Genomic DNA, 20,642 nt, shown 5'->3' with positions numbered 1-20,642 from the left:
CCTTCCATGCAGCTTATGAATGAAGCACAATGGAGGACACGAACCCCACCCCCCTATTTCGGTCACGAGAGCTCGGTCCTCCGTGACGTCACACCCCAGAGGCATCCAACAGCCTTGTGTGTGTGTGGAGGGAGGGGGATCCAGGAACAGCCCCAACTTTTAATGTATGCGGCCGGGGCCGAGCCGGGCCAGTGTGTCGGTGGGTCGATCCTCCCGCACTGTTTTCTTCAGCTTTCTTGCATCCTCCTACTCGAGCGGCAGCAGAACAACGACTCGCTGTTCGCGAGCTAATCCTTTTTTTTTTTTTTTTTTTTTTTTTTTAGGAGAACCCCCAGCCGATTGTGCGACTCCATAAAAAAAATAAAAAATAACAGAGGGTAAGTACGCGTTCCCTGCAAATTGACAGCATGCAATTTAAAGTAGTTTGCTGTAGTCTTGTGCTCATCAAGTGTTTGGATGACAAAGATGCACGTCGCGCGCCTTTCGCTATTTTAGGAGTGCTCGTCTTCAACGGGAAACTCTGCATTGAGCAGGCACAATGCAAAAAAAAAAAAGGCTGGCAACTTTAACATGTTCGTGGATTCTTAGGAGTACATACATTTGCAAATATGTTTACTCAAGATAATTGCATGACGATTGCGCAAACGTAAATGTTGGACCAGGCATTTAAGTGACATGAAGACAACAATAGAATTTGAATTCATCTGTTCTTGGCTGTTTTAAGTAACATTTCAACATGATCAACAAAGTGTCAACCTTTTGCATGAAATATGTTTAAACATGGTTTTGCAAAGGGGTTAAAAACTCCCAGGAAATTAAGATGGGGAATTTCAAAACTATTCATGGAAATATGAATGGAGAGGATTTCATGAGAATTAACTGCAAATAATAAGAAAACTAAAAGCAAATTAACTTCACGCATAGCTCGTTAAACATTCATAACTGTCATACAAATGTTATCCAATGCACGTGGCTTTACTTTAGAGCTATACTCTTCCTTACATAAAAAAAATGTAATATATTATCATAATTGGTGGTGCCCAACATCAGTGCGCCCGCCCCCCCCCCCCCCCCACTAACACTCAATAAAAATCGAACCATGTTCTCCCCCCCTGCCTCCATTTCAAGAGGCAAACAATGTTACATTCAAATAGCCAAGCATTACTAGCATGCAAAAGTAAAGTAAAGTAGCCTCGTTACAAGGCTGGAATGCTCATTGAGATACTTTGGGAGGGTAAATCATGGACGAGGTCTTCTAAAAGGGGTTTGCTTGAGGGAACTAAGTTGAACATACGCTTGCCAGGCATCCCGAAGGGTTTGGAGGTGATTTAGAACATCGGAAGAAAGCATAGAAAGCTGGAAACCATTTGCAGTGAGGTTCAAATTAGAATAGCATGTGCTGTGTCTACTTCAAACCTTCCTGTTACTTTTGGGAGATAAGCAAAATGTAAAAAAAAAAAAAGGGAACAAATTGAAAATGTTGATTGAATCGTGCAACTGGACATCTCAATTTAAAAAGTTTGAGAAATAATATTTCAGTGCTTTAACATTTGCGTGTGCCCCCCCCCCCTGCTTCTTCCAGCTGTAAGTGGGCGAACAACTACATGGACTACTAGACCGAACATGAAGAGCCTTAAAGCCAAGTTCAGGAAAACTGATGTAAGTACTAAAACACATGCTGGTGACTAAGTCAGAAGTGCGTGCACATGCCCACATGGCAGAGAGCAGCTCTAGATGATTTATAGCCACCTCTTGGCTGGGCAAATGACTTTTTTTTTGCAAGAAAAACAAAATAAAGTCAACAGTTTGGAATCATAATATGCGTATAATCCACTTAGCCCCACCCCCTCCGCCCTTGCGTGCTTTTGTAAACACAAAACACATGGGAAAAGGTTCTATGTGACATGGCGTGCTTTGACAGATTTAATTGCGGGTGCCACCACAAGGGTAGCACCTCCAGGAAAAAAAAAAAAGAAGGTCACAGTCGGGAGACGAGGTCGAGAAGCCGTGATTGATGGCGTCGGAGCGGTGCGAAACAAACCATACTTTTCTCACGGTGACTCATAAGAGGACCATAAGTGTGGGAGTACTGGGCTTGTTTCCAGCAAAGGACTAGCTGGGTTCACCCTGCAGATGATGAATTCATCTTTTGAAAAGAACGGCTCTATCACGTATCAAACACTCACAGACAGGAAGTGAGGCGTCTCCACCGTGTTCGACTCATCCGCTGTCACCGTGGTCTTGACGGGAACGGAGCTAAGCGGCAGACAGGAAAAGTCGGGAAGTTCCTGGTTAACTTGAAGAGGAAGTTGATCGAGTAGAGTCAAGAATGTTTTTTTCGTGTCAAAGGATGGGTTGAAAAGAAATGAGGAGTCATTTTCCACTTTGAGTCAGGCTATGTTCAATTCCGTTCACATTAGAAGTCATGTTCGTTTGAATTGTGAGCACATAAAATGATGAGATTAAAAAAAAAAAAAAATTTGCTGTGTGAATGTATGATAGCAGTAAATCGAATTCACCCGTTGCACCGTTCAAAGGGTGCTCATAAAAAAAAGGAATGCACCAAAACTGGGTCAATACTATACATCTGTACTCCTACTTGTACTCGTAAAAATGCTCCGATACAACGACACCCGATACCACCTGTCCTATACATTCCATACTCCTCTGTCCATCTTTTCCTTGGGCTATACAGCCTGAAATGTTAAAAGATTCTTCAAACAAACAATTTATTGACACTCCTGTAAAGTTAACTGCAAAACTAAACGCAATAAAGAGAATTACACAATGTATTATACAACAAACGTGTTTCAACCTGAAATTGCTTACTCATACTGACCTTGACTTACAATTTATTACTTCCTACTTTCCACGTGGTGTCAATATGTAGTTACTCCCTGAGCTGAAGTCTCGAGATGTTGATGTTCTGGCTGATGGTGGACAATTTTTTCCCAGAAATATGTGGGTCAAATTCCACATTGCATGATTTAGGGGCATTTCAATTCGGAGGCTTCACTGTACAATGGGGTCCATTCAGAAGCAGCGTTTTATTAGTAGTCACATGCTTTGTGTGTGTCTGTGTGTGTGTGTGTTAATGATCCCAAACTGAAGGGAAATAATGAATAGTTTGAAATAGCTGATGAAATATTGAGGCTTCTGCTGGAAGCCCCAAAAAATAAAAGCCAATAGAAATTTGTTTAGGGTTAATAGATGACACGTGAACATTTGGCAGGTCGAAATACTCAAAAGTCAATGATCTGGCCTAAGAATATTTCAAGTGGGAGGTTCCGTGCCCCATGGCCCCCCCCTTAGCTCCGCCAGTGATCCCAGTTAAAAGGTATTTTTTCAGTACAATTAACAAATGTTACAGTTATAGGTCACATTAAATAGATTATATGTCACAGTATTAATGGAATTTTTTTTTTTTAGTCCAGTGTTATTAAACTGGAAAAACTTGGGACTTAAAACCGGTGTGTGTCTTTTACGTCCACTCTCCATAGAATCCATGTACAATTTGACAGATGCTCTTGGCTTTTCTTGTAACCCCAAATACGAATCCCCGCTATTTTGGCCGGGCACGCAGCCAGACGAAAGTAAATGATTGCCAAATTCAATCTGCTATGTGGGAGAGAACAACCACATCCATTGTTCAGAAAAAAATGTCCTGTTTGGTATTGAAGCGCGAGATCTCAACAGTGTGTTGGTCTCACCAACTTGCATTTACAGTAGAAACAAAAAAAGGTGCACATTGATGGAACATTTGTGAGTGGTGCCCATCCTCACTGTTGCATAAACCAGTTGAGCGTAGGAAGAAAAAAAAGTCAGGGATGTGAATGTTGCCTAGAAACACGAGCAAAGCCGTTTGCGCTCGTGTGTCTTTGCACCCGTCCGTCACTCCCACGTTCTATTGAGCACTTGGATTGGCCCACTTTTGTTCTTCCTTTTATACCCTCGCAATCCATTGCTTTGCATTCAATTCAAAGAAACACAATTCTATGCTCTCAAATTGGTTCACCCAATAAAATGGGCTGAAAATAAAACCTGGTATTTTTCTCCCTACTGAAATGAGATTTCATTTCATTCATTCATTATTATAACCAATGTCAATGTGACTGCGATTCAGGTCTTTCATTTCCTTCCTCTTATATTAAACTTTTAACTTGTAATCAGACAGTACACAAGTTGGGTTATGTCACAGTAAACCTGCCCACTAATTTTCGGTGCTTGTTGGATTTAAAAAGAACGTGTGGAGCTTTATTACACTTGGTCATGCAAGGTCAACATGAGTCAGAGTCTGGTGGAGATGAACGTGTGTCTATGTTTGTGTGTGTGTGTGCTTGAGACAATGTGTTTGTGGATTTGGTCTACTCAACTGTAAAGTGTTTATAATAAAATGTGTGTGTGTGTGTTTGGTCAACCAGACGTGTAATCCGGGTTTACGGGAATAGGGTTTGGCAAACAGCCACAATGAGACAGAGATGAAGCATTTGAGCAATCGTACAGCCGAAATAATAATGAGAAATTGCTATTTCCTGGTTATTACGTCGTGAAAATACCTCACAGTCATGTTCACTTTACTTAAGCATGATGTCATATGGTCAATTTTTTTTTTCAAACAAAAAGAACACTCTTCAATGTAATTTTGTCAACTCGGGGTAATTGAATGAATTTTGTCACTTTGAAAAAATATGGAGCATAATTTACCAGTGCCCAAGCAGCAATTTATCACTGACACCTTTTAATTGGATGCTAGAATAATAGCACACATAAAAAGAGCGAGCACTGAATATGTCATTGTACTGTATTAGCTAATCTCCATTGACTATTACCTTCATATTCAGGCTCTTTACTCTTTTTCGTCTTAGCTGTTGAGCCCACGCTTTCGATATTAATATATTCAGCCTTTTGTTGCATTGTGTGTACATGACAATAGTGCCTCGGTCTATTGTCTGGATTTAAAAACTGCACCCACAGCTGCCAGACTAGGTGGGATTAACCCCCCCTGCACACACTTTAACATCTATGGCACAGTAGTTTGTAACCACACACACACACAAACATGGTCCCGATGTAATTGATGCACAGATTACATCTTCTGTCACTCCACACATCTGTTCCATGGCATTAAATAATCTGACAAGGCACCGGACACCCGACTAAACATGTCGAAAATTTATGCTCCGATTCGACAATGTAAATTCCCTAATTTTAGCCGTGTAAATATTACAGGAATGGAGAGCTCCTTATCAGGCGTGATGGAATGTCTGCTGTGTTAAATAAAGCGCCGCTGCCCAGGCACTGGGTCACATGCTGATCATCTGAAAACATTTCGACAGAATGCTTTGTACACTGCGGGGTGGGATAAGAGCATTGAATTACACTCTTAATGCAGTTTAGTACATTATGGAGAAATATAAACCACATAAATTCAATTCTTTGCGAAGCTTAAAGATTTAGAGCGTCACATTGTGGCAGTTTAATCCTTCAGCTATTGATGGTTTCTTACGCAGCTGAAGCGTCTCTCCGGTAGGGAATGTTTTATTTGGCCTCGCTCGGACTCAATGTGGCCAGTCTGAGTTTATTCTGGCTGGGTGCAGCAAAAGGGTATTAATACTGAGAGTGACAGTAAAGCCTTAGGGAGAGACCCTTGTTAATCCGGGGGAGGAAGGGCGGGTGTCTGTGTTGACAAATCTGAGCCAGGGAGACAAGGGAGGAAAAAAAAAAAAAAAAAAGTCCACAGAGATGTCCTCATTCAAACAAACTAGCCTGATAAACTCAGTGTCTAGATTAAAGGCAGTACAGTAAAAGTAATATACAGCTAATCCCCTGTAAATAGCGATGCGGGCGGGTCTGTTGAATGTGTGGACCCCGTATCCAGTTGAAAAATGGATGTGACTTAAATCTTTCTTATGCCTTCATGATGGAGACATGAATATTTATCTACCGTATTTTCTGGACTATAAGGCGCACCTTCAATGAATCATGTCAGATTTTTAATCCAAATCAAATCATTCTCCATTTTATCTTTTTTATTTCAACTTCACAGGCAACAAATTACTTTATAATCACAAAATAATGATCCATAGTCTTTCTGATTCATGATTCATAGTCTTTAGCGGGCCACTTATGATTGATTTCATGACACAATGCTTCGAGCCAGTTTAAATTTAGGAATTTGGTCCATATATAAGGCGCACCGGACTATAAGGCGCACTATCGGCTTTTGAGAAAATGTGAGGTTTTTAGGTGCGTCTTATCGTTCGGAAAATACGGTAGGTAAATGCTTCAATGTATTGTATCCCACAAGAGGTGCTAGCCAGCAGCTAGTTTAGAAGCTAACAGATTTGGGGCAAGTGGAGACACGGTTGGGCACATCTGCGGCATCACTACTTTGCTCGGGAATGTAAATAATGATAAAACCAGTATATAATAATCAAACCAGGAATAAAAACAATTCTTTTGAAAATACAGCCACTGTGTTGCCTCTCCCCAAAGTCCCAATTACCGCAGCACAGTTTTTATCACCAACTCCAAGAAACTTGGGGGTTAAACGTGGATCCAATTAAAATGGAAGAGAGGATGTTTCTTCCAGTTATTCTTTATTGCCTCGACATGCCAAGTATCAAAAAAAAAAAATCGTATGGAAAAACAATCATCACGTTTATGACTTTCTCACAAATGCCATTTAATCAATAGATAAGGCCCATTCCTGGCTGTGGCATGTTTGGATTGTTCTTGGACAAAATGTTACGGCACCACATGCAGTGAGCATGACTTAATCGTCTGACTCTATTGAGGGCATGAAGTCATACTGGGAGCCAGGCATACCTTTCTTCTCATTACAAAATAGCCAGGAGCAGATAAAGGGGCGGGGCTAAGTCAAAAGTCAGCTCGGCCAGAGAAGACATCAGCAAAGTGATGCAGAAGTTAAAAATATCCCATTAAAGTATTGTTCCCCTTAAAACAGAAGGCTGATATGCTGAAAATCGGTCTGGTCGATAATCGGTCTTTCTGGTGGCGCCATTGCTATGCTAGCTGTCCTTACTATCGTTTGAGGATTTGCCGTAATTGTCATTTGATTCCTGATTGGTTACAGCCGTCAAATATTTGGCTGAGAGAATCGGGCTCGATTATTTCTTTATTCTTCATGTACTTGAATCAAAGGAAGAGTCTGGCTCCCTGCTTTCATTCCCGTTCAAACATCTTGTTTAGTTTGGCCCAAGTGGAACAATCTATCAGGCTAGGATGTGGATGAAGGAAGGGTTCGTCTCAGGCCACCTGAAAAAAAAAATGAGAAATTTCCTTCACCAGAGACTTTTGGCTGGCGACAGTTTTGATTTGTGGCTTGTAATGTTTTTGCTTCCCAGTTACCATACTGTGTATTTCGTCGGACCCGATGATTTAAGTCCGAAAAATGACAGATTTACAACTACGGCATATCAAGTGGCCGAACGAAGCCTGTTTCCTGTTTATGCCGGACGGCTTTTGACTCCATGTGCTGATTAAATGTAAATGAAGCATCAAAATAGCTTCGGGGGTCATAGTTGCTTTAATCAGCAAGCTTTCTTAAGTATGCTGTTTTATTTCCAAGTTCAGCCGTGTTTTATTTATAGGGCAGGAATGGCTATTTGGAGCCTAAGGAAGTGTTGCCTGGCGACTATTTTTAACTGTGGGTTGTCTTGACTTGGAGCTACAATTCCGGACATGTGTTGTAATCTGTTTTAAACACATATTTTTGCTTTTTTTTCTGGAATTCAATGCTTCGTGGCTCCAGTCGGAATTTACACGTGTATAATAGATTGTGATAGATTTATGACGAATGAACACAATGAGATCCGTGATCTGTTCTTGGAACGGCACGAGTTGTTTAGAAGCAGTTTCTTCTGTCTGTTTGCCTAGTCAAGTTGCGGTAAACACTTTTGTCTTGAGGAGGACAGAAAAAAAAATGGATGCATTGTTTGGAGACATTTGAGAACATCTGCTTTGTGTCAGATAAGTAGTTTGCAGTTACAAGGCGCAGACGATCAAAGGCCAGCGACATTGTTAATGTGTCGCGTTCAGGCTTTCCTTGGGCATTTTCATTTCCTTTGATTCTTCCGTACATACATACGCGTGTCCTGCCATCTTCTTTCCCAAGAAAAGCATTTTCCGGTAAAACTACAAGGTTATTCCCAATTGTTGACTTTCTGGAATGAATTAAAAATAAATTATCGCTACTGTACACAGCTTTTGACAGTAAGTCAGCAAATTAAGTCTCTAACTTGTCCACCAACACTTGTTATCTTTACATCAACAAAAAAATAGGCTTTCCCCTTATTTTGAAGAAAAATGTCAGAGTCTTTGAAAAGTAAATGTTTTTCCATCGAGCTCTATCTGCTCTCGGTGATCACAGTGGCGTAAAAAAAAATATATTCGTGCGCCGTAGGAAGTACTGTTTCCACATCAGTGTTTATTTTTCCTTCATGGAATGGAGGAAGTTCAAAGAAACTGAGAAATCGTTCATAGCCGAACATGTTTGAGCAAAAACTAGCAGGTAAACAAACATCCATGGCTGCTTTACCAAGTGTATATTTTCTTTGGATTTTAACATCAACCTGCGCTTTGAACATTAAGTGAAAACAATCAATTTTTTTGGCTTTTTTAATTCCTCCACATTCCTTTTCCAATTTGCTTCTTCCTTCCTTGCGTCCTATCTCATCAACTCCTAAACTTTCGTCCCTGGTGCTCTGGACAAACAGGAAACTCTTATAGTGTTATCAGCAAAGTCTGTGCGTCTTAATGAGTATCTGGCTAAAAACAGCCAGGGGAAGAAGGACTCGTGTCCACACCCATTTACCGAGTCGACTAAAAGAGAAAGAACGTTGAACGTTAGGAAGGAAGCGAGGATTATTCCATTTCCCAGTACACACAGAGGAACAAAGACGTTACCGGTTTACAATATCATTGCAGTTTAAGTGGCCTTTGACGTACAAGGCAGAATGGGTGGAGAAAATTTGAGATACTTTAGGAATTCCGAGGTCAATAAAAAGTCAGGATATACCGTTGATCAACAGCTTGCCAGCAATTTGGTGTTTTAATGCACCTGCCTATACGTGAGCGGCCATTTTGTTCGCTTCTATCACGAGGGCTGAGTCATGAATGATTATTTCACCATGAGGCTACACGGGCCTGAAAGTGGAGCAGCGCATTCCGCTCCAGTTCAACCTGTCCATGACAATGTCATCTAATGCTATGGGTGTCACGCTGCTTTATGGCGACAACCTTTCACTTTTGTTTAGCTTATTAGCTAAGCCGCCATTATCATTGTTTGCCGCTCAAGTATCTCTTCTAAATGTCGGGTAACGGTTTACTGTTAATCAGCAACAAATGTGTGCTCTTCTTTTGAACAATGTACTTGCTGAACTTTGGCATCAAGCCTAATTCCTATCAACATGTCAAAATATTAACTAACAGGGTGCGACTTTGCAACTTTGCATAAGATACTTTTGATAATACTTCTTCTAGTAGACCGGTATGAGAACTTACATAATCATGCTCGGAATTATAAATCAACTGTACACATTTCAATTCCTAGCAGTCATACCAGAGAGTCAATTAGCATAAAGCTATATACCCCCCCCCCCCCCAAGCAGTGATAAATATGACGAAAGAATGGTCGCGTAATGAAAATACGAGAAACAGACCAAAGTAAACAAAGTGCCTCATTTGTTATAAAACGTCAATTGTCCGCCTTAAAACACTTGATGAATGATAGCTGCCACGGTAATGAGCGTTGCAATGTAAATATTTTGATTTGATCAGCAAGCATATGGTAGTCTGGTAGTTTAGCCTCGACACACATTCCGAGGTTCACATTAGGAGGCAAATGAATCGATGATCGATGAATCGACTGATCGGTTCGAGCCATTTTGTAGAATTAGCCAAATCCGCTAATGTTAGCTTCTCAACGAATTATTTTTGTAGTCTGCTTTGGAAAAGAATAACCGGAACAGATTGTGTTTTTACTTTGGAGGTTCACAGCAGACTTGCTAGAACACCTGGTGGTCATCTATCTCCTCAACATGACTCTTGCCTGTGTCTTAGTACACTGTTATTTTTCACTCGCTCATTCAAATAGCTCATCTCACGTTTCCTTGGAAATAGTCTCTCACCTCGTCACTGCTTTCAAGTCTCGTATCTTAGCAACTACTCGAGATAACTTTCCCGAACATCAAGGCGGACAATGCCCGAGTCAGCATTTTTTTTTTCAATTCATTACGCCGGCTCGTGTCAACTCTGTGGTTTGCACTGCAGCAATGGCTAGTTGTCATTCTATCCGAGAGCTCGCCTGCCAATTTTCCACCCGCTGTGTAAAATGTATCTTACTGATTACGTTTGGGGCTTTGCCACAGAGGCTATTTTCACCGTCTATCTTTATATTGGCATACTGCGCTGGCATGCACAGGCCCCACTTTGTGCAGCACAACAATTTATGAAGTCAAAGAGTTTGCAACGCTAGTACGATGCAGGTCAATGGCCTCTTATTGTCATATAGTTGCATGCTTAAATTTGGATGACTTAAGGATCTTCTGTTATTCTCACTCTATTTTAAAAACCATGGTGCTCAGATACTTGACTTCACAGCCTGCTGGCAAAAAAAAAAAAAAGTGTGCCCTTTTGTGTAAATGTGTGATTATGTGTTCAAACTGGAAATTGCTTGCAGGAGAACAAATGTTTTTTTGTGAGCCTGGGCTCAGCCAAAGAAACATTCTGTTGCTCTTTCTCTCCCTGGGAGAAACATGACTCACATGAAGTATTGGCGCTAGGATGACATTTTGAATAGTTTGCGTGTAAACCAGCTGACCATATTGGGGCTCGAGGTGTTACCAAGGTTTTGTTAGTTGACTGAATTTCCTTTCCTTTGAATTTCCAGTTTTGGAAAATGGAATTTATTTTTCTTCTCTAAATCCTACAACTTTAAAGTCACTTTCCTTTCATGCCTCCGTAGGTCAACGAGTGGAACAAAAATGACGAGCGGTTGCTTGCTGCAGTGGAGCACGGCGAGGCGGAAAAGGTGGCGTCGCTCGTTGCCAAGAAAGGCGCCAGCCCTGTAAAGCTTGACAGCGAGGGCAAATCAGCGTAAGTAATAAAGATCGGGTCAGATTCTTTAAGGTCCGATTTATACGCTCGTCACCCGAGCTCATAAAAACCCACAAAAATGGGAGATTGTTGTCACGTAGCCACTACTTGCCAGAAATTCCTGCAACACCTTCAATGCACCATCCAGCCTAATAACTGAATTTCTTCATCTTGAAACGGGGATAAAACTCCATGTAAATATTTGACCTCATTCTTTTTCCCTTGTAACACAACACCCGCTGACCTGCATGTGTTTATCACCCAGTAACATCACAATACGGGGAGAAGGTGTCGATACTGGAGCGTGCTGGTGAACTCACTTCACATCATTGACCTTTTCTCACACACACACACGAAAACACACACAAGCTCGCAGATACCCGCAACCTTTGTTGGTTATGAAGAATGCGGCAGGCCAGTCTGTGCAAGACAACGGCACAAAGGGCGAGTCCATGGCATCGCCATGGTGATAAAAAGCTGATGGAAAGGCATGTGGGCATAGTTGTGGTATTTGTGTGTGTGTTGTCGAGATTAAAAGGAATTTGCTTGTGTGTAATTTGCTCATTGGGCTGGAAACGGTTTGAAATACACTCGTCATTCTCCACGAATGAGAAAGTAACCTGTTAACTCACAAACTGACAAGAGCAAATGGACAAAGAGTGCAAGTTTGGCTGAGGTCTGCGTGTTCATATTTTCCTTTTTTTTTTTTGTGTTTCTTTTGTATTCAGGCTTCACGTCGCAGCGTCACGTGGTCACGTCGACTGCCTGGTTGCTCTGCTCTCGCACGGTGCCGACCCGACGGTTGCTGACGTTGCAGGTTTGTGTCTAATCTTTACATCAACAAAAATGGCTCTATTTTGAAGAAAAATATCACTTTTGTGTCAGCTTGTTTCATGCTAACAATGCAAAACTGTGCCCGTGATCTAATGGCTTACACCACAGATATTTTGACACAAACGGTGCAGCAACACATGTTAACAGACAATATCAAATCGAAATACTCACAGGCATGTGTTGTTTACTAATCGCTAGGTTTGAACCCGTTACACCTGGCAGCCAAGAACAACCACACTGAGTGTTGCAAAAGGCTAATTCAGGTACCTAGCAACATTTTCAGCCTTTTTTTTTTTTTTAAAAGCTCTTCAGAGTAGTAAACGACTCCCTGACGTTTAGAAAAAATGAGCTTTCCCCTTGCCAAAACATAACTCCGAGATAACCGATTTCCTTTCCAGAGCAAATGTCCTGTTGATGCAGTTGACGGCTCAGGAAGGAGCGCTTTGCATCATGCTGGTAAGCATAACATTTATTGGATTGATTTATTGAAGAAGAAATTTTGGACCAGGTTGTGGGAAAATCTCTTCTTTTTCTAACCCCTCGGGCTCATATAGCCTGAATCATCTGCCATTCCCAGAATTAACTGATTGTGCCGGAGTAGTAAAAATGAGAAATGAACGATCAAACAAATCGCTCATCTCGGATTATCGGAACAAAAGAATCCTCTCAATTATTTTCTTTCTGCAAGCTCGGAGGAATGCTGATTTTGTAATCAATCTATTGTCTCATTTCATCCACAGCTCTTGGTGGGAAGATCCAAACTGTCCAATTTCTGGCTGAACTAAAAAGTGCTATCAACTTAAAAGACGCCGTACGTAACCTCCATTTTATCTACCTATTGTACACAAAAGACAGTTTCCGAAAATATGAATCAAAAAGCGGAAGGCGTTAAATCACTGAGTCACAGCTACGCACCCAAATTGATAAAATTAGTTTTTGTGGATTTTTGAGAAAAATTGCTACGTGCCTCGCCTGAACTCCAGGAGGTCAGCGTACTGTGGGAAAGACACTCACCAGCCGCAGACTTGCGGTCTACATCTCAGCGGCGGTTCCATACCTGTGGTTTGATCCGAGTGGATCGCGTGATATTTAATGACCGCGTGTGTAGGTTATTTATTTTGTCTGCATACGTTTGAGGCCTTCTCACGACTTTGAATAAACACTCGGCCAGTTATTGAGAAAAGAGAAAGCGCAATCCATTCTGTGACTGCTGCTGTATTTATTTATCTTCTATTACATTTATGTAATTATAGTTTCTATTTTATACATCTATTATATGTAAGTGTATTGGTTTAAGCATTCCTATTGGTTGTCTTGTAAAAAAAAAAAAATTGTCCACCATGCTAAAATACAGCTCCTCCACTTTTGAGATGTTATGAAAAGGGAACGGTGTTCTTCCTCACTTGGGCATTAGTGCTATGACGCATTCACCTCTTTTTTTTTTTTTTTCTCACATAGTTCCGTGACTTCTCTCACCACACAGTCACTGAACATACCATTCATGTCCAAGGGTAGTGTCTTATGTCCATGTCCCGAGTCTGTATTTGAATCTAGATTTTTTTTCCCTTTTCTGCATGTCATGTTGGCACTGCTGTTGTTTTTCCTCCCCAAAGGACGGGCACACCCCTTTGCTCCTGGCAGCCAAACACGGCCATGCTGAAGTGTGCATCGCTTTGCTCGACTGCGGCGCTGAAATCAGCATTTCTGACAACAGTGGCAGGTAGGGAGCACAACACTTTTCATATTTACCATAAAAAGCATTTCAAAATGGCGCCAAAGCAACTATTTTATATTAGACATGGCTTTGGCCTGCACATAAATACAAATATGTGTTTTCACGGTAATAACAGCCCATCAAAAAATAAAATGTCCTACCGCACTTCTATTGTGAATGCTCAATTTTGCAGGACGGCGTTGATGCTCGCCGCAGAGTCCAATGCGGTTGCTGTCGTGGAAGTTCTGGTTCACAGAGGAGCACTTCTGTCAGCGGTGGATTTGCATGGCCACGATGTCCTGCATTACGCCAAATTGCCCGCCAACTGTGAGGTCAGAGCTGCGCTCACTGCTGCTCTGACCAGGCAGCTCCCTGGTGAGAAACAAAAAACACACATGCAAACAATCAATAAAGTTGAAGTGTTTACTTGACCCGCTTTCATTTGAACTTCAGCACAGTTATGCTAGATGATAATAATAATAACACAGTCAACACTGCCATCTGCTGGAGAGTCTTAGTAGTGTTACTTTTCAATGTATATTAAGTTTTAATAACTTTTTTTTTTCTTTTTTACATGTAACAGATCCCAGGTCCCCCTTAAGTTCTGCGGTAAGAATCTATGCATTTAACAGTATTCACACAAATCAATCAAGGTGAATTGTAAAAAAAAGAAAATATATTTTGCTTACATTTATAGATTTAATCAGGTATTTCCTCATGTAGTGGGAGTAGCAGAGTCTTATTAGGTTGAGGTTTTTATAAGAGTGGAAGCCTTAAACTATAATGTATTAGTTCATAATATGTAGACAGACATGGCACCCGATTATGTTTTTGACGATTCAAATCTCGGCTGCGACTTTCCGTGCCGCATGCAGCGAGTCTTTAAACTCTTGACTTCAGCTTTACAGACTAGATGTAATTTTGAATTTTTTTTCCACTTTGCATGGTGTCAATTAGGGCAGAGGCCATTATTTGAGGAAATATGATACATACATGAGTAAAAAAAAAAGATCTTGACATCTTTCTACATTCAATTTGATCGAACCTCTTTGAACTAACTAACCAGCGCTGATTCCACTTCTTGGCTTTTTGCTGACCCCCTGTAGCATGATCAAGTAGCTAAACTAAATGATGAACGGATCACAACTCCCAAAAAACGAAAAGCACCTCCACCTCCTCTTAGTCCACTGCAGGTAAATAAATGCATGTCTCCTCTGTACCTCTTGCTTGTATCAATATCCTGCACTCTGTATTAATACACATTTGGAAGCTTAATATGCAGTTGTAGCCTAGCTTGTTTTCTGTGAGCAATGTTTCCTAAAAATAATAAACTGGCAAATAAAATCATCTTTGTCTAAACAACCTCTTGGGCTTTGTTACCCGATAAACGACTTTCAACTTTGTCCGTGTGTAGAAATCTGGAACGTCTTCTCCTTCAATCTCTGGAACCCCCTCGTCCAACAAAAGTGACACCCCAAAGCGATTCTACGATAAGGTAAGGATCAAAAGCACTTAGTCAAATGTTAACAATCGTAAAAGAGATCCCACCTCGACTCTTATCCTCTCCCAATCTCCACTCCCACTTCACTTTTTTCTTGCACGACTGCTCCCTCCCCTTTGTTCTGGCGTGGAAGGACGATGAAGTCCGAGAGGACTTTGAGAGGCTGCGCAACCACCAGACAAACATGTTGCTGGAGACAACGGACGACTCGACGAACGCCGACGAACTGGATCCGAAGGTAATCGTAACACTTTTTAGATAAAAAAAAAACATCTCTTGCTCATGAGTGACATCATATCCATCTTAAAAGAGCCCCAAAAAAAAAGGGCCAAAAATGCATCCTAGCATACATGATTCAATATTTTCACATTGAGGAGGCTACATGAACTTTTCAATGCCTTTGAGAAGTTGAACAATTTAAATTTGGTCTACACGGAGAGCTGACATCTGTTTCGAGCTCAACTTGTTCACCTTCAGCATTCTTGCGGAGGTCTAACCAAAAAAAAGCGACACGTCGGGACTTGTTTGCCTGTCGGCTGACTTGCCAGTGGTCCCGACGAGCTCGTGCTTCTCAAATGTCTTCATCCGCTAATGTATGCGATGCGTCGGACAGGTTCAATCCGGTCTCGGGCCGTCGGCCGCTCTCGTTTCGGCCCTTCAAGCCAAAATTACCGCTCTGACTCTGGAAAACCAACAACTGGCCAGCAATTTGAAGGTAAGAGGCACAATGAGATCTTTTTTTTTTTTTGGTCGGCTGTTTATGTTCAGCCTCTGTTTTGCAGAAACACCCATCACTCCAAGCAAACGAGGACCTGAAAGAAACCAGCCGTCCCGACAGCATGACCTCCAACTCCTCCTTCCATTCCACACGCGATGACTTGGAGCCAGCGGCAGCTGCACCGTCCACCGCCCACGCATCGCGGGAAGACGGAATCGAGGAGGAAGGGAGCCAAGAGGAGACCCGATTGCTCAGACAGGCGCTCGAGAGCGTCCAGATGAAGCTGCTGGAAAGCAGAAAAGAGAACCGTTCGCTTCAGGCTCTGGTGAAACCCGAGAGGAGCGGAGAAATGGCCGAGGAGGGAAGCGCGAGGGGGAAAGCAAAAGAGCAAGAGTTGATCGAGAGTCTGGCGGAGCTACAGGCAAAACTCACCGACACGCAGGAACGGTACCATCAAGCCGTGGAGGAAGCGGACGAGTTGAGAGAACAGATGGGAAGCGGCGACTTGACCAATCAGCGACGAGCGCTGGAGCAGGAAGTCAAGCAGCTCAAGGGGCAGCTCGTCCAGACCGGCTGCCAGCATGAGAACGCCACGCAGAAAATCAGACAGCTGGAGGAGGCTCTGAGGAACGCTGAGGAAGAGAGACGGAACGTTCAAGAGAAAGAGGCCAGGGCGGCAAAAATGGAGGAGCTGTATAAGGAGGCGCAAGAGGAGATCAGGATGCTTCAGGTATGCTCCTTAAGTCATCAGCTGACTGAGTTAAGAGGCGGGGCTAACCCTTTTTCATTGTCGTTCATTAGGAGGCTCTAAGGGGCACAGTTCCCGTGGAGGCGGCAGCCAAAGATTTCGAGGAAATGAAGTCTGAGCTCAACGAAGTCATTTGCGGGCTGCAGCGCCGCCTGCTGGAGTTGTCGCATTCCTACAGCGAAACGCGGGCTCAGCTCGGCGCCACGCAGAAGCAGTTGGCCGAGAGCAGCCGGCCGCCGTCGCCGCCTTCGGAGGAGCTGCAGCAGGAGATGCAGAACCGGCTGGAGGAGATGCAGACGTTGCTCGCAGAGACTGAGAAGAAGTACTCGGCGGCTCTGGAGGAGATTTCTCAGTTGAGGCGGGAGGCGGAGCTTCAGGCGCAAGGCTCTGTAACCCTCGCCGATCACGCTCAAGTCATGTCGTCGCTCGGCAACGCCATCAAAGAGTTGGAAAGCCAGTCGGAAGAATTGAAAGAGCAACTCCGAAACAAGACCTTGCAACTGGACGCTCTCCAGAACAGGTGAGAGTTTGATCTGGGTGAAACGGTCGAGGAGCCTTTTGAAACCATCTGGTGGTTTACTTCAAGGCTAGCGATGGAGAAAGACACCACCTCGGAGGATTCAATCTCCGGCGAGGAGCACGTTAAAATGCGTGAACAACTAGAGGGCGAGGTGAACCACCTGACGCAGCTGCTCCAGGAGGCTCTCCGAAAGCAGGATGAAATGGCTCTGGAGGCAGCTGACGCCTGGCAGAAGGTGAAGGCCGTTAGGGGGGGGAGACAATGCGGCTTTCATGACTAACGGCCATTTTCTTCCAACCAAAAGGCGCGGGACAACCGAGCAGAGCGGGAGGCCATCCAGGAAGTTCTGACGTCAACGGAGAAAGAAAATCAGAGCTTGACTTCCAGGTTGGCCGAATCCCAGGATGCTGTGTGTCAGCTCAAGCAGCTGGTGGAGAATCACGTGGCCTCCGAGAGGGAGAAGAACAAGCGGGTATGTCGCTTTTAACCGGTCAGACAAAACTCATCACGCTAATTCTTCTCATTCATCACCTATCAGATAGATGACCTATCTCGGGAAGTAGCTAAGCTAAAAGAGGCCTTAAACAGCCTCTCGCAGCTCTCGTACAGCTCAGGATCACCTTCCAAGAGACAGCAGCAGAGCCAGCAGCTGGAAACCATGCAGCAGCAAGTCAAACAGTTGCAGTTCCAACTAGCTGTAAGATTTAGCCTAGCTTAACTTGAAATTTCAATGACATTTTCCCCTCACACTTGTTTGGTTTTCAATCCCAGGAGTCCAAGAAGCAGCACAATGAGATTGTGTCAGTCTACAGGATGCATCTTCTTTACGCTGTTCAGGTACTAAGTTCTTCTTTCTTCCCCCCACCATTTAAAATAAAAAATATTTCAATTCAATAAATTGCGTTCGGTACACGTCATCTCTTATTAAAATTGCCTATTGACCAAGCCCATGATAAAACCGGCACTTTTTAGTGATGTGAAAATGAAGCTTCATACGTGGTTCATGAACCAGTTGTTGTATTTTTGACTCCTCTAGATGGCACCATTTAGGTTAACCCAATGTTCAACAGAATGCCAGTGCCATCTAGAGGAGCTAAAAAAAAAAAAAGACACAGTTGGACCAGTCAATCTCATTATTAGCAAGAAGCTAGGCTAGCTGTTGAATAGACTAATGACTAGAATGTGGTTGAAAATAGAGACGCGTTGTACAAACACTCAACCGGTTCGTCTTCTATTTGTGTTTGGAAAGAGTGCAAGTTGCAGTTCTCTTTCCAATTGGCTCGAATTGTGCAATCATTACTTGACCAAATATTGAACAGGTTTTAACGTGAGATGTTTTTCAAGCAGATTGGGGAGGGGCGGGGGGAATACACAGAACAGAATAATTAGTCAGGATAATATTTTAGACATCCAATAATCCGATATTTGCTGAATTTAATGTCAATATGAAATATTTATACGCTTTCGTGAATAATTTATCCTTTGCATTGCACTTCAGGGTCAGATGGACGAGGATGTCCAGAAAGCCTTGAAGCAGATCTTGATGATGTGCAAGGTGCCAAGTCAAACCAAGGAGGCCTGCTGAGACGTACTGAGCGCGCTCCAAAGCCAACACACGCAAAATCAACACACTGAAGTCAAATGATGCTGCTGCTGCTGCCAAGATCCTGCGAGGCTGCAACACGGCGTGCCTCTGAACTTCTTCTACTTGCAAAGTCACAACTAGAAGATTAAGGCAAAGCCTAAAAAAGCCAACAAGCCATCTTCACAAAGTAGATTTGAAATCTCGCGTTGCTGCACGAAAGCAGCGAACACTTCTGTTACATTTTGTGTGAAGGGAGAGGGGGCGGAGCCTATTTGGTGCTGCCATTCATAGCGTCTATTTTTACAATGCAACCATGTTATTTTTAAACTCTCTGTCCAAATGTGTAATAGTTACTCTGGTACAATCTAAATTATTTTTTTTTGCTCTGATAGCGATGCATGAGATCGTGGCCACATTCGCATGATAATATTTGTAATTTTTTTTTAAAGTGGTGTTTTTGTTTAAGTTACTGTACTCTAATGCAGAGGTTTGAATGTTTATGTTTTGTCCTCCAATGTAACAATGCACTATTATGTCTACTGACGCGTTTTTCTTCACACACACACACCCTTCATTAAATTGTAAAAGTTTGAATATTCGGGTCATAAAACATTGCGGCTGTTTTCAGGTATTGTGCCTGCACTTATTGAGAAGACCATTTTGCATCCCAGTTTAATTGAGCCCATAATTTGATGTCCATCTCATCACTTTTAGTGTTTGAAGCACTTTTATGTAGCGGATCTCCTAAGACGTTTACTCCTCCACCGTTTTTTGCCTTAGTACTGTGCCAAGATCCATGTGACTTAATAGGTGACTTTTTTTTGGAGTGTTAGGCAAAAAAAAAAAAAAGACTCTGCCTGCTTTCATGATTGTTTCTCATGTCTTGCTCAGGAAGTATGTTCACAACACTCCTGAAGAAGATTTGTTTTCTTTCTTGTATGTTTTGTTTTGTAACAAGACATCATAACATCTTCCATCTGGGCCTGTGAAATATTTTGTAAGGGAAAGCAAGAGAAATAAATTCAGGTTTGTTTGTTGCGTCTTTACCAGCAGTTTTGTGGGGATGTACAGTTGATTTTTTTTTTTTTGCTGTTATAAATAAACTTAACACTAAAATAACACTTGTGTGTTTTTTTTTTACAATTTACACAATTAAATGCATCCAATTAATTCAACATATAATTAACACGATAGAATATCGTGTCTCCCAAATTTGGTCAATTTAATATTTTTTCACAAATATATACTGCAGGTCTGTCGTCACATGGTTTTGTTATTCACCAATTAAACATTTTAAACAGCCCTCGCTGGAGAATTTTAAAAAAAGTCCTCAATGACTGTAAAGGCATAATTGGCCACTAGATGGCAACATTTACCAACACTTTAATACAGTATTAGTCTAGTACCCTAATTTTGGTAGTGTGAGCTCCTCTGCATCACAATTTCAAAGTTTGTGTATCAATTTTATCCTCCTGTGTGGCGTTTGCATGTTCTCCCTGTGGCTTTTAAGTTCATGGAAAACTCTAAATTGGTGCCAGGGCCCCCCCCTGACCCTAACGAGGAACAAGAACTACAGAAAAAGGACGGGTGGTTGGATACTTGCGCCAAATTGACATTGGTAATTTCTCAGGTGAAGTTCAACTAGGGATCATTAATCTTCTCTTGTGTTTTCCTCAAAGCAGTGGCACAAAACAAGTGGGTTTCCTGTCCCGGTTCCTGCCCGCTGGGCAAACACATCTGTCTTTACACAATAACTTCCTGTCAATCGTGTCTCCCCACATGTCGTGACCTCGGGGTGCTGCGTCTTGTGATCCTAATACATCATGGGCTCATATTTGTCAAGGCAAAAAATGTGCAATTGAAAAACTGGGGATGTTCTAGAAAATGGTAAAAGACAAAAAGTC

The 20,642-nt window shown here is 42.3% G+C and overlaps 1 protein-coding gene and 1 long non-coding RNA gene across 3 annotated transcripts in view; one reads left to right on the top strand and one right to left on the bottom strand.

The window, feature by feature from the left end:
• The first annotated feature begins 89 nt into the window (after nt 1–89).
• rai14 (retinoic acid induced 14) lies at nt 90–19,848 on the top strand. Of its 2 annotated transcripts, XM_085925809.1 has the most exons (22): nt 90–199; nt 324–377; nt 1,583–1,659; nt 10,988–11,118; nt 11,847–11,935; nt 12,151–12,215; nt 12,351–12,408; nt 12,693–12,763; nt 13,566–13,672; nt 13,860–14,041; nt 14,250–14,275; nt 14,773–14,859; nt 15,081–15,161; nt 15,301–15,405; nt 15,781–15,882; nt 15,950–16,615; nt 16,687–17,153; nt 17,220–17,388; nt 17,458–17,625; nt 17,692–17,850; nt 17,925–17,990; nt 18,652–19,848. In XM_085925809.1, the coding sequence occupies exons 3-22, from the start codon at nt 1,624–1,626 to the stop codon at nt 18,736–18,738; spliced, it is 2,922 nt and encodes a 973-aa protein (XP_085781935.1). In that variant the 5' UTR covers nt 90–199; nt 324–377; nt 1,583–1,623; the 3' UTR covers nt 18,739–19,848. The 2 variants fall into 2 exon arrangements, with proteins under 2 accessions (XP_085781935.1, XP_085781936.1); XM_085925810.1 differs by lacking the exon at nt 14,773–14,859.
• Nucleotides 6,190–20,642, bottom strand: part of LOC147048057 (uncharacterized) — a 36,733-nt gene continuing 22,280 nt past the window's right edge. The window contains exons 3-4 of the long non-coding RNA XR_015067723.1: nt 13,828–14,038; nt 6,190–7,278 (exon numbers count right to left, since the gene is read on the bottom strand). This is a non-coding gene — a long non-coding RNA (uncharacterized LOC147048057). The remainder of the gene's footprint in view (nt 7,279–13,827; nt 14,039–20,642) is intronic.

The sequence above is a fragment of the Syngnathus leptorhynchus genome, chromosome 12 (genome assembly GCF_054491065.1).
Source record: "Syngnathus leptorhynchus isolate UIUO chromosome 12, UIUO_Slep, whole genome shotgun sequence".
Lineage (NCBI taxonomy): Eukaryota > Metazoa > Chordata > Actinopteri > Syngnathiformes > Syngnathidae > Syngnathus > Syngnathus leptorhynchus.
The sequence above is the reverse complement of the archived record's forward strand: the minus strand, read 5'-3'. Positions and strand labels throughout refer to the sequence as shown.